This window comes from Orycteropus afer, unplaced genomic scaffold (genome assembly GCF_000298275.1).
Source record: "Orycteropus afer afer isolate SDZICR_OR568_19922 unplaced genomic scaffold, OryAfe1.0 scaffold00001, whole genome shotgun sequence".
In the NCBI taxonomy this organism is placed as follows: domain Eukaryota; kingdom Metazoa; phylum Chordata; class Mammalia; order Tubulidentata; family Orycteropodidae; genus Orycteropus; species Orycteropus afer.
The window spans coordinates 14,363,209-14,376,571 of NW_006921588.1; the positions used below are offsets into that span (position 1 = coordinate 14,363,209).

At 36.7% G+C, this 13,363-nt stretch overlaps 1 protein-coding gene across 1 annotated transcript in view; it reads left to right on the top strand.

Annotated features, from left to right (window-relative positions):
• NCKAP1 (NCK associated protein 1) overlaps window positions 1–13,363 on the top strand; it is a 141,155-nt gene that overhangs the window by 94,255 nt on the left and 33,537 nt on the right. The window contains exons 17-19 of the mRNA XM_007934903.2: window positions 822–967; window positions 3,861–3,993; window positions 7,119–7,238. Of these exons, the coding sequence (XP_007933094.1) occupies window positions 822–967; window positions 3,861–3,993; window positions 7,119–7,238 (399 nt within the window). The remainder of the gene's footprint in view (window positions 1–821; window positions 968–3,860; window positions 3,994–7,118; window positions 7,239–13,363) is intronic.

A 13,363-nucleotide genomic window follows, 5' to 3' on the forward strand; every position in this document is an offset into this window, starting at 1 on the left:
TTTTTTTTTTTTTTTTTTTAGTCATACGTGCTTCTCCAGTTTTTGTCAAACTTTTTAAAGGAGTCATTTAAATCAACTTATCTCATTTGTCACCATCCATTACTTCTGAATCTTAATTTTTTTAAGAGATTACTTTTAGAGCAGTTTAAGGTTTATAGAAAATTTGTGTGGAAGCAACAGAGTTCCCATAAACTTTCTAATTCCTGCATATTGTTTCTCCTATTAACATCATTATTCATGAGGATGACACAAGACTGGGCAGTATTTCATTCTGTTGTGTGTCAGGTTGCCATGAGTTAGAATAGACTTGATGCCTGCTTGCCTGCTTGCCTGCCTGCTGCTGGCCAACCAGCCACCCACCCATCCATCCATCCATCCATCATACTATTCAGATTTTAATGAGTCTGTATTATCTAAAATCTCATTGAATCATCATATTCAATACTTACATTCATCTCATTGTTTCATGTGGCGATGGTTGTAGTTTTTTTTTTCCTTCCACTAGATTGAAAATTTCATTTATAAGGATATTTCTTGTATACTTTTGATATTATAGTAACTTCAGTTCACTTGAATAGAATTCAGAATGAACCAACGTTATATCAGATTGTGTTTTATATTTATGTAAAAAAAGTTCTTGATAAGAATTTCAGCTTAGGATCCTTCATACAATGAAAAAAAGAGATGATCTTACTGATTCAGTATCTCAGTAAATGGTTTAAAACTTTTTTATTAATCTCTTTTCTCTATAGGATTGATAGGGCTAAAGTAATTGGTCTAAACCTAAACTGCTTTTTTCTTTTTCTGCTGTACTTTTACAGGCATACACTAGTGTCTCTAAGGCTTCACTTAGCCTTGCAGATCATAGAGAACTTGGAAAGATGATGAATACTATCATTTTTCATACAAAAATGGTAGATTCCTTGGTGGAAATGTTGGTGGAAACATCAGATCTCTCCATATTTTGGTATGTTGTGGTTTTCTTTGAATCAGAAATTGGAAATTTTACTATCAAAAGATATGTTCCTTGATTGCTTTTATTTTAGCATAATCTTTAAGACACATCAGTAATAGACTCTTTGGAATAAAGGAAATAGTGGATTTTTATTAAACTTTTTAAGAAAAGACATTTTTACCAAGTTGGGATTTTCTGTCTGTTTTTAATTTTCTAAAGTGCAACTCTTACTGATGTGAATTTTTTTTTTTCTTTGAGGAGGTGAAAAACAATCACTTCAAATTGCCTTTTAGGCTCTCCTTTGCATGAATAAACTTAGGGGAAAAAAGGTTGTGAATCAGGATCAAATCAAGTGTTAGAAATGAAATATGACTTGTCAATAATTACATATCTAGCAAAGGATTTATCTCTTAAGATTTATGGAAAACTCCAACACCTCAGCAGCAAAGGGATTAACGTAACAGTCCAGTTGAAAAATGGGCAGAAGACATGAATAGACACTTCACCAAGGAGGATATTCAGATGGCCAGCAAATACATGAAGAGATGCTCACAATCAATGGCCATCAGAGAGGTGCAAATCAAAACAACAATAAGATACCATCTCACCCCAGCACTGATGGCAAGGTTCAACGAGACAGAAAGCAACAAATGCTGGCAGGGATATGGAGAAATTGGGACTGTGAAAAGCAGTATGGTGTTACTTAGAAAGCTGGAATTGGAGATACCATTTGACCCAGCAATCCCATTACTAGGTATATAGCCTAAAGAAGTAAGAGACAGGACAGAATAGATACATGCACACCCATGTTCATTGCAGGACTATTTATAATAGCAAAAAGATGGAAACAACGTATATGCCCTTCAGTAGAAGAATGGGTAATCATACTATGGGACATACACACAATGGACTACTATGGGACATACACACAATGGAATACTATGCAACACAAAGAATAATGTAGAGTCAACAAAACACTGCATAACATGGAAGAACTTGAAGAATGTTATGCTGAGTGAAATAAGTCAATCACAGACAGGCAAATACAGTATTAGTTGTGGAGGGTCAAGGAAAAGTTTATATATGGAAGGAAACTTTCTTTGTTGGTTGCCAGGGTGGGAAGAGAGGAGAGGGAATAATGCAAAAAAAAAAAAAAGAATGCATTGATTTTTGTTTTGTGTATTTCACTGTACTTAAATTATATTTCAGTAAAATGCATTTAAAAATAATGAAATACATAGAAAGTTAAATTGATATTGAATGTTAATTTAATGAATTGATATTAATTAAATATTAAACATTATTAAATTGATATTAGTTTATGATATTATGCTGCTATGTTGACTATTCCCTTCGTTGTGCTCCTATTCCGCTTTGTTTCTGTCATACCACTTTTGTTATACTTGGTTTATAACTGTTCTCCCCTCTCTCCTTGCCTAGATAGTGTGGTCCTTGAAGGAAAGTGTTGTCTTTGCTTCCTTGGTGTCTAACATAATTGAAGCAAACCCTAAATCCACTGTCGTGGAGGTGATTCCAACTCATAGTGACCCCCCATTGGGTTTCTGAGGTGGTAGATCTGTATGGAATTAGATTGCCCACGGAGTGGCTTGTGGTTAGCAGTCAGATGCCTTAGGCACTGTGCTACCATAGCTCCTTGTCTATTAAGATACTTAATAAATGTTTGAATAAAATAAGTGAGCTTGGTTGTGATCACACCAATAAGCCGTGGGGCCAGGGTTCAGACTCAAGTAATCTGGCTCCAAAGCTGCATAATATCAACTCTGTTTTCTGCTTCTTGGTCTTTGTTTTCCCTTTAGTGAATCTGATGGGGATAACCTAGTATGTCCCTTTATTTCTAAAATGCTGAGATAGTCTCAGTGATTAGGGATGGTAGTTTCTGTTGAATAGAGATCATTATGAAAAGCTTCTTACTGCTTTTATTGTGGAAATTAACCCAGTCATCACTGATTTTGGCAGTAGGTTAGCACGATTAAATTAGCTGTGTTATGACTGGGCAGGGGAAGTGTAAGAGGTCTTTTGAAGGAGCTCATGAAACACCTCAGAAAATACACTTTTTAGGTTTCGATACATCCATACGTCAAATTTGCAAATATTGTATAAGATGATTTGTAACCTTATGCTATTGTCTGACCCAAAGGCTATCTTCAAAGAAAAGGGAGCATTTTAAATACAGGTACTTTTGAGCTACAGAAAGGTACCTGTTACAAGAAGGGAAATGTTTGGATATAGCAATTAGAAAGTCCTTTCTCCTTTCTTGGAACTAAAAGCATTTTGAATTAATGTTTAAAATATATATTTTCAGCCATATTTACTTAATTTTTACCCATATTTTTGCCTTGATCTTTTGCCTGTCACATCCAAAATAGACATTTACTACTTTTCTTTGTTTGACTGCTCTGAGATGTACTATATTTTATCAACTTATTTTCTTTTACATTTACCATCTCTTAAATCAATATGTGATTTAAAATCAATAGCATGTTATTGTTTAATTGGTAAAGTATTTCTTTTTTACTGGAATATACAATAATGATATTTTTTATAATTGATAGTGATTTAACTTTGAAATTTGATGTTCTAAGATTTGAATTTTATGTATTCATATTTTATAGATAGGGTTTATTTCCTGTTCAAGTTTCTTATTTTAAATGTTTGTTAATGTACCACTAATATGATTATTACTCTGAAATGATTATTTATTTATAAGTGATACTCTTTGGGAAAAATAACTTTCATTCTCTTCTAAGGGAATAAATTCTATCAGTTGGTAACTTTTAATCATTCCCTTGAATCAAATTAAATAAACTGTAAAATATGATTCGTAAAATTTTCGTTTTCATTATAAAAATTATTATTCTAAATTTCTATTTGTTTCCCAACACAGTTTTTATAGTCGTGCTTTTGAGAAGATGTTTCAGCAGTGTTTGGAGCTACCCTCTCAGTCAAGATACTCAATTGCATTTCCACTACTTTGCACTCACTTTATGAGTTGCACACATGAACTGTGTCCTGAAGAGGTAATTTTTGAGTGATGCTGTGATTTATATAATAATCAGAATGCACAAAACAAATCATATTGCCAACCAAACATTCACATAGTCATACTTAACGTAATCTAGCTTCCCAAGAATGTACCTCTATGCAGAATCAAAAGAATTCTTGAATAGATGTAAGAATAGATAAATATACATGTAAGAGTATATTATATAATGTAAAATCACTTGGAATTACCTTTATTAAAATAAATCATGTAGTAAATATTAATGTTTATGGTAATAGTATATACGGTAATTGATTTTCAACGCCTACTTTTTCTTTTAAACTATCATTGGAAGGATTTAAATATTGAATGTATAAGTTACTAAGGGAAGGAGCTCTGGTGGTGCAGTGCCTAAGGCATTTGACTGCTAACCAAAAGGTTGGAGGTTCAAACCCACCAGCCACTCCACAGAAGGAAGACTGGGCAATCTACTACTGTAAAGATTTACTGCCTCAGAAACCAGTGGGGGTCGCTGTGAGTCAGAATCGACTCAATGGCAATTTGAGTTTTTTTTAAAAATTACTAAGAAAACATAAATAGCTCAAAGAGACGTTTCACTGACTTGTTAATATTGCAGATGTATTTAGCAAACACCAGAAATTTGCTGGTATTTGTATGATAACAACAACAAAAAAAAAACTCACTAACATTGAGTTGGCTCCAGCTCATAGCGACCCCTCCTTGAGTTTCCAAGGTGATATCACTACAGAAGTAGATTGCCCTATCTACTTTCCAAGGAGTGGTTGGTGAGTTTGAACCACCAGCCTTCTGCTTAACAGTCAAATGCCTTAGGCACTTTGCCACCAGAGTTCCCATTTGCATGATACATGTATACTTGTATACAATTACTGAGTAACCCAAGTACTTAGTAGTAATTGATTCCAAATATCTATCAAAATTTTACCCAATGTTTCTTCTCATCTTTAAAGAACAAATACCACAATTTAAGTGTGGTAAGAACATATATTAAAATTAAATAGTTTATCAACTTAAAAGTTATTTTGAGTCTCTTTGAACTGCTGCACTGGTAGGAAAATAAATAATAACATTAGCATCTTTAAGCATTAGGTGACATAATCTGTTACGGGTTATGTTCTATAAGAAGTAGACTGAGACAGAGATTAGCTTGCAGGAAGTTTACTAGGGAGTGATTTAGGGATTAATGTTTATGAGGGTATTAACACCACCTATTTTAATAGACTTAGTTTTTAGATTTAATAGTTTTTTTTCCCCATAAGTTGATACCTAAGGTATACCATTAACTTTCTTCATTGTCATTCTTCACATTAAATTACCCATCAAATCCTCTTAATTTTCTGTGTTATTTCTTGAATCCATTCTCTAATTACCATTGCTACTGCTGTGGTAGTTCAGATTTTCAATATTCTTCATTATGTATTCCTAAATGGTTTTCCTGCCTTCGATATTTGTCTTTAAGACTAATGCAATGCTATAAGAGTACTGCTTTCCTTCTTAAGAACCGTTGAAAGTTCTCCATTGCTTATGAAGTAAACATTTCTCAGCCAGGTACTTAAAACCCACAACAGTGTAATCTATACCCACCATTCTCATCTTCTACTTCCCACTCTTTACTTACTAAGCCCACCTTATGGATCATTTACTTTTACTTGTCTGTACTTTTTGGCCTCTTAAAGGCCATTCCTCATAGGTAAAACTTACTTCACTGTACTAACGTTGATGCCTGTGGTTGTGATTGTTAGTTGCTGTCGAGTCAGTGCTCACTTAGGATGCGACCCCATGTGTGCAGAGTAGAATTGCTCTGTGGGGTTTTCAGGGCTGTGATCTTCCAGAATCAGATTGTCAGGCCTGTCTTCCAGGGTATCTTGTAAGTTTCATACTACCAACCTTTTGGCTAGAACTTAAGGTCTCAACCATTTGCACTGCCCAGGTCAGGGACTCGACCTGTTGTATGTGTACCTTTTCTTTAACACATAGATTAAATCCCACCTCCCCAAAAAATATTTTCACCATTTCTCCAGTTAGAATTTGCCTCTCTCTTACCATACTGTCTTAGCACTTTGTACCATTTTATAGTATCTATCCTTATCTACCTTGTGTCAGTTATTTTAGTGTTTCTGCTTTCTCATTTAGATGGTACAGTTGTGATTCTTTAAGAGTAGGATTTAATTCTTATTAAACAATTAAAACAGGTAATTAATAATGAATTTGTATTTTTATAGAACCATAATGCCTATGAAGCTTTATCCTCTCCTTTGTTTCATTTGATTGTTGCATCAAAGTGGCAACATAGCCTGTACTGGTGATATTTGTTCTCAGTTTTCTGGATGAGGAAAGTCTCTGGAGGACTGAAACTTCTTCCTATAGTCATATAGCTAATAAGCAACATGACAGTGTTAATCCACTTAGCACTTTGTTAAAGCCGCTATTTCCAACTGCCTTGCTAAATTCTGTTAGAAAAAGATCCAAAGAATACAGTCTCCACCCTTGAGGAATTCATGATATAGTGATATGTGGTGGTAGGAATATGTGTGGAGTACTCTGAGGTCTCTGAGGGAATTCATCTGGTATGAGAGAGTAAATTGGCATGAATAGTTTTCAGTGCAATCTGCTTTATATTTCAGCTCATTGAAGTTAGAGGGATTATAGTAAAAAGTCTCTTACTCCTTTTCCATTTTATATACTACAGAGTTCTTGGTTGTGTCAAGATTTATATACTGGATATAAATTTTTAAATGGCATAAGATAAGAAAATATTAAGTAAATCTGTTCTTTCACATTGTAGGCTTAATACTAATAATATTTAAGAATTGGATCGAGGATCTTTTGATATTTGAAAATTAAATTCATAGTTTTTTATGTTAAGGAAAACATTTGTCTTAAGATTCTTTCTAATTGTATATTGTATAATGACAAAGTACTCATTTTATGTCAACTGCAAGGAAATACTGTATCTTAGATTAGTTGTTACAAAATATAAAACAACTCTGTGACATCCCTCATCCCTGCACATTATTGTGGAGTATGAATTTAACCTAATTTTCCATGTTTATTTAAAATATATTTTTATTTAAATGACTTTTTTTGTAACTTTTATTTACTGTTGTTAATCTACCTTTACAGCGACATCATATTGGAGATCGCAGTCTTTCCTTATGTAATATGTTCCTGGATGAAATGGCTAAACAAGCTCGAAATCTCATCACTGATATTTGCACAGAACAGTGTACTCTTAGTGACCAGGTAATAACTTGTTTCCTTTAATCCAGAATATAAATTTATGAATGAAGGCAAGAGAATGAAATGTTAGCCAGTTATTTTTTTTTACTTTTAGTTTTCAAACTCTTAGTAAATCTCATTATTATCTTTTGACGTTTCGTAACAGGTGTAACTTTTCACAGCTGACTATATATAACTCAACTTATGATGTATTTTATAGAATTGTTTGGATAAAATAACAGTGTTCTTGCTATACAGCAATGCCTCAGTTCCTTTACACAGTATTAAAGTAACTGCACTGTATTGACACTATGTTGGGCATGAGGAGTATATACAAGTAAATGTTGATTTCTACTCTCAGGGTACTGTAGTCTTGGAAGAGAGGGAGACAAGTAAGTATTATAGTGCATTGTAATTGCTGTTTTAAAGATATATCATGGCCAGAGAGGGCACAGGGGAGAGGCTGGTGATAAGGACATCAAAAAAGGGAGGCTTGAGATCGGTCTTACGATGGGTAAGTAGCTACTGATGAATGTATGCTGTGGAGAGCAGGGAGACGTGGGGTGCAGAGTGATGATCAAAAATATTTCCTAGGTTAAGAGAGCAGCATAGGCTAAGGCTGTGTACATAAAGGTATAACTGTAGAACTGCAAACATTTTTTTTTAAATAATTTATTACTTTTGTTGTTGAAAATCTGTAAATCTGTACAGAAGTAGATTGCCTCCTCTTGCTCCGACGGAGCAGCTGGTGCGTCTGAACCACCAACCTTCTGGTTAGCAGCCAAATGCCTTACCCATTACAGATCATAAAAGAGCACAATGCTCCAGTCAAATATTCTTTACTAATTAAGCTAAACTATCGAGAGGATATTCTTGGTTTAGTGTTTAAAGATTATCTCAGGGCAATTGTGTGTTAAGGGTGTGTGTCAGCTTGGCGGGTGTTAGTTTTGAGTGGCTGGGCAGCTGTAGTTACTCCCCGTGATGAGATTGTAATCACCTCTGTGGTGGAATCTGCTGTGAGCACCTAAGTGTTGCCTCTGGGGTGTGGTCTGTTTCCAGTATATAAAGAGACACTTTGAGAAAGGTCTGTAGCTTTTCTTATTTTTTTGTTAAGAGCTTGTTTTGCATTCAGTGTAATGTGTACATTTACTTTCATTCCCCATTTACCATGTCCAACACTACCTAACCCAGTTGCCTCCCCTCCCTACCCTGTGACCCGCCCCCTGTGCCCCTCATATTTATGCACTCCTGTTAGTCCTGCATTTCCTCAATTTGAATGTTGGTCCTCTGGTGTCCCATGGTCTGTTGCTCTAAGGGATGTATTACCGTAGAGTATGTAGGTACGTCATCCTGGGTTGAGTGGTCTGCGTGTACATCTTGGTAACTATTGGACTGAGAGCCAGCCCCTGGGGATGGATTTTATTCCAGGCGCAGAATGTATTCCAGAGCCATAGTATTCGGGGGTCTCACCAGATTTCATCTGACCAATAATTCTGGTCATTATTGAGTTTTTGGATTTTGTTCCACATTTTTCCTTCCACTCTATCCAGGATCTCCAGATTTGATCCTTTCCTGAGTGGTTGGCATTGGTAGCCAGGCACCATCTAGTTCTTCTGGTCTCAAGGGCCATCGTGTCCTAGGGCTTTTTGCTTCTAAATGCCCTTGATTTTTTTTTTTTTTTTTTGGTTCTTCTTTGCTTCCAACACTAGGAGACTGTTAACTGTATTCTAAATGGCCTTGAAAGCTTTTAAGACCCCAGTTGCTACTCACCAATGTAGGATGTGGAGCAAGGCTTTTATATATTTTGTTGTGCCAATTGAGTCTGGTGTTCCCCAGTTCTGTGGTCCTGAGAGGGTAGATCTGTTGGATCTCTCTCTCAGTGTCTGGTTGGTTGTGAGGGACTACTCTATGTCTGTCTTCTGTTGTTTCTGTAGGGACTTCAGGTACTTTGTATCACTGGTGTCTTTGCAAGTTTAGCCTCAGCTGAATCTTTCCTTGGTCTAGAGTATACTTCTGTTCACTGTTCCCCATCTGATCATCTCAGGTGTTTATGTGTTTTATCTGTAGCTTGGTGTTTGGTGTTAATGGAAATGCAGTATTGTGGACACATTGGTTGGTATTAGCATCTGTCATCTGTATCTTATGTGTACAATTCAGTGTCCTCCCATTTCCTAATGTTACCATGGTGGTCATAGATCCTTCCTGTATATCCCTCCCCTAACCCATGTCAGCATGAAGGCCCCAACTAGCCCAAAATTAATCCCTTTCCTTCCCATCCTGGTAACCTACTAAGTGAGTTCCCTTTCCCAAGCAAACCCTTTTCTGTCTTTTTACAGTAATGGGCTCATAAGATCTGTAGCTTTTTGGCACATCAGGATCCTGCATTTGGCCCAGTCTTCATCTCCAGTTCCTGGACTTGAACCAGTGGCCTGCCATTTTGCCTGTTGATCTTGGGATTATGCCATCCTGCTTGCTGACCTTGGGTTCATAAGCCTCAGTAGCCAGCAGCTACATGATTTATGAGAAACTTCCAGCTACAGTGAGCCTGGGATAAGAGGCAGAGCTGAAGCCCAAAGTCAAGGGGCCTTCACCCAGCCCTTGGAGCTGGCACTCTGCATTCAAAATATCTAACCTCCTAAACTGTAAGAGAACAAATTCCTGTTTGTTAAAGCCATCCACTTGTGGTATGTCTGTTGTAGGAGCACTGGAGAACCCCAAGACAAACAGTTTTGGGGATTCATTCATTTAGCCTCTTTGGCTACAGAAAGTCTAGATTTTATGAGAATTTGAAATTCTGTTCTACATTTTCCCTTTTTGATCAGTATTCTCTTCTGGATTCCAAAAGGTTCAGTTATGGTAGCTGACATCATCCATTTCTCACCTCATGTTAAAGGGAGGCAGTTGTTCATGGAAGCAATTAGCTACACATCCATTTTCTCCTGTTTTTGACTCTCCTTTTGTTGCTCCAGCTGAAGAGAGACCAGTTGTACCTTGATGGCTGCTTGCAAGCTCTTAAAGCGTCAGGCACTACATACACAGTGAACTAAACACATTCTTAGGCCAGCTAACATGATAACTTAATTCTCCAAACCAGCGAACCAAATCCCATGAGGCACCTCAGCAGCTACTTTTCTTTCTTTTTTTTTTTACTCATTGTTACAAATATACCTGCCACAGAGCTTTGCCCAATTCAGCTTTTTACAGGTGTACAACTTATTGACGGCAATTACAGTAATCAGCTATTCAACCCTACCGTTAAAACAATGTGACTTTTATGGTTGAGACATAGAATATTTGTGTGAGGTTGGGAGTTCAGTGAGCTATAAGGCTGGAAAGGGATTAAATAACAGAGGGTCTTATTTGGCCTAGTAAGGAATTTGCAGCTTTTCCTTCAGGCAAAAGGAGCTTTCAGAAAGTATGCAGGAGAGTTAAATGATCAAATGTGCTTCATTTTTTTTTTTTTTCCAGCCCATTATAAAATTGGACAACAGAAACCTTATAAAACAATGAGTTGTCCTAAGGCAAACAGCTTTGTAATCAGCTAGCATGGTTATCAAGAAATAGAACTTTGTAAGTCATCCCAAACCCCCTCCATGTGCCCCATTTTTGTCTTAACCCTTTCCCTCCTCTTCTGTAATACTTACTGTCATATTAATCACTTTTTGATAGTCTCAAGAATTTGATGTATTCTTTCATAGGTAGATTCAAGTTTTCTTTATTTTAATATTTAGCAAAGTTTCTTGTAGTTTTTTTGTATTCTTTTTCATTGCTTTGGTTTTCTATTTCAGGGATTGCCTTTATTTGTATGTTGAATCTTCTTTGTCTTTCATATTTCTCTTGAGTCGTTTTATATCTCTTCAGATCTTGTGTATTTATGTATTTTTTTATTTGGCTTATGTTTATTTTAATATGTTATTTGATGTGTTTATTTAAATTTGTGTTTCTTCTAATACAAGCCAAACCAAACTCACTGCCATCGAGTCAGATCCAACTCATAGTGACCCCTTCTTGGGTTTCCGAGGCGGTACCACTACCAGAAGTAGATTGCCCAACCTTCCTTCCATTCTTCTAATATAGTATCTTCTTAAAATTGCTTTTTTTTATTATTTCCTGAGTTCAGTCTTTCTATTTGTGTTTTCATTATAAAGATACTATTCTGTTCCATAATCTGTTTTTTCTTATACTAATTATTTATGGAATTTAAATATGATACCTTTTTTTAGTTGTTCATTTTTATGTGGAATTAGTTTATCTGGTCTTGTGGAAGGAACGGTTGTTCCACGTAGTTTTTGTAACTTCACAGAACTCACTTTTCTGTTGTTTTAATGTAGGATTAACAAATACAATTCCTTGCTTTTCAAGATTTCCTGATTCTCTTTCTTCGTCTACATTTATTTGTGTTTTCTCTTTCCTTCATCTCTTTTGTCTTATCCTGTTCAATTTTTATCCCATTCTCAGACGCTTCTCACTTTGGAGCCCTGTCTTAGTACAGAACTTGTCTGATCATTTTAACAATTCATAAAGATTTAATTGCTCTAGCCTCTTCTAACTCTGCTGTTGATTTCTTGCAATTATCTGCTGATGGACCTTCTGTGCTTTCAAGTGAATACTTGTAAGCTCTGGGTTTTTCTATCTCTGGTTCTCTGTTGCAGCCTTCTGCTTTTCTACACAGAGACTGATACTTCACAGATCTTCTTTTCCTTGATGGTTTATCCCCAGCCACTTGTAATTTCAGGGTTGTGAGGATATCTTGACATTTGATTTGTGGTAAATACAATTGTGTGTTTTGGTTTTGTGCTCTGGTAGCTGTGTTTTTATGTGAGGAATTGGAAAGATTCAAAGTCTGTTTTTTTAAATATTTCTTTTTTGTGTGTGTGTGTGTGATTTGGGTGAAAATTTACAGAGTAAATTCACGTTCCATTACAACAGTTCACATACACTTTATCTCATGACATTGACCACAATTTACCACAATGCAACAGCTTCCCTCCCACTTCCCGATAGTTACCTCTTCTCTGTGTCCACCCTCCATGCACTCCCTGAGTTGCCTCCCTGTGCATAAGCAGCCCTTCTTTCTCTCATGATTGTTCTCTGCAAGGAGTATATCTACCTTAGGTAAATGTTCGACTCATACGCCTGTCTTTTGTATGGCTAGAAGCCACAAGTGTGGGTTCAATTCCAGACCTGAAGGGCATCTAGGGGCCATAGTCTCAGTCGTTCCACCACGCTCTGTCAGACCAGCAAACCTCGTCCCCTCCTCCCCCCCCTTTTTTTTTTCTCTAAATGATTTTGAGTTTTGTTCCACATTGTTCTCCCTCTCTACCAAGGATCTCCTACATAGATCCCCTTCCAAGTGGATGACAGTGGTAGCCGGGCACCACCTAGTTCTTCTGGTCTCGTAGTCATATAGGCTGCAGATCGGATGGTGTACCAGTCGCTAGGACTAATAGTTTGCATGAATTTTTTGTTTTCTTCATTCTTCTTTGCTCTGGATGAGGAGAGACCCATCGTTGCATCTAGATGGCAGCTTACTAGCTTTCAAGATCTCAGTTGCTACTCACCAAAGTAGGAGGTGGAACAATGTTTTGTATAGTACGTTATGCCAATTGAGCTTGATGTCCCCTGCGACCATGGTCCCAAGCCCACAGGTTCCACTGCTTGGTCCTTCTGAGTAGCTGGCTGTGACCAAGCAGTGACTACAACCTTGCCCCTTGTCAGGTCTACTACACACCTGGGAATTCTGATCATACACATAAACTTATAAGCCATTGTCTGTCAACCCTATGCATGTTCTTGGATACACTCTCCACTTCATAGACATACCTAATAGTTCAGCCTGTCCACCCATCTGTCCACCCGTATACCCATGTTTGCCTTCCCTGACAACGCAGTACTGTATGTGCAAAAGGGTTCATATGTGTTGTCTGTACCTCCCATGTACCTCTCTATGTCTTTCTCATCCTCAGTGGTGTCATATTGGTCACTCACATTTGGTACATTGCCCTTCTCTTCACCCAAATCAATACTTATCTCTATCTATCTAACAGCGTTCCCTCCCCTCCCCTCCCACCCGTGGTAACCAACAAAGAAAATTTCCTTCCATAGATAAACCTTTCCTTGACTTTTACAATAACAGACTAATACAATAT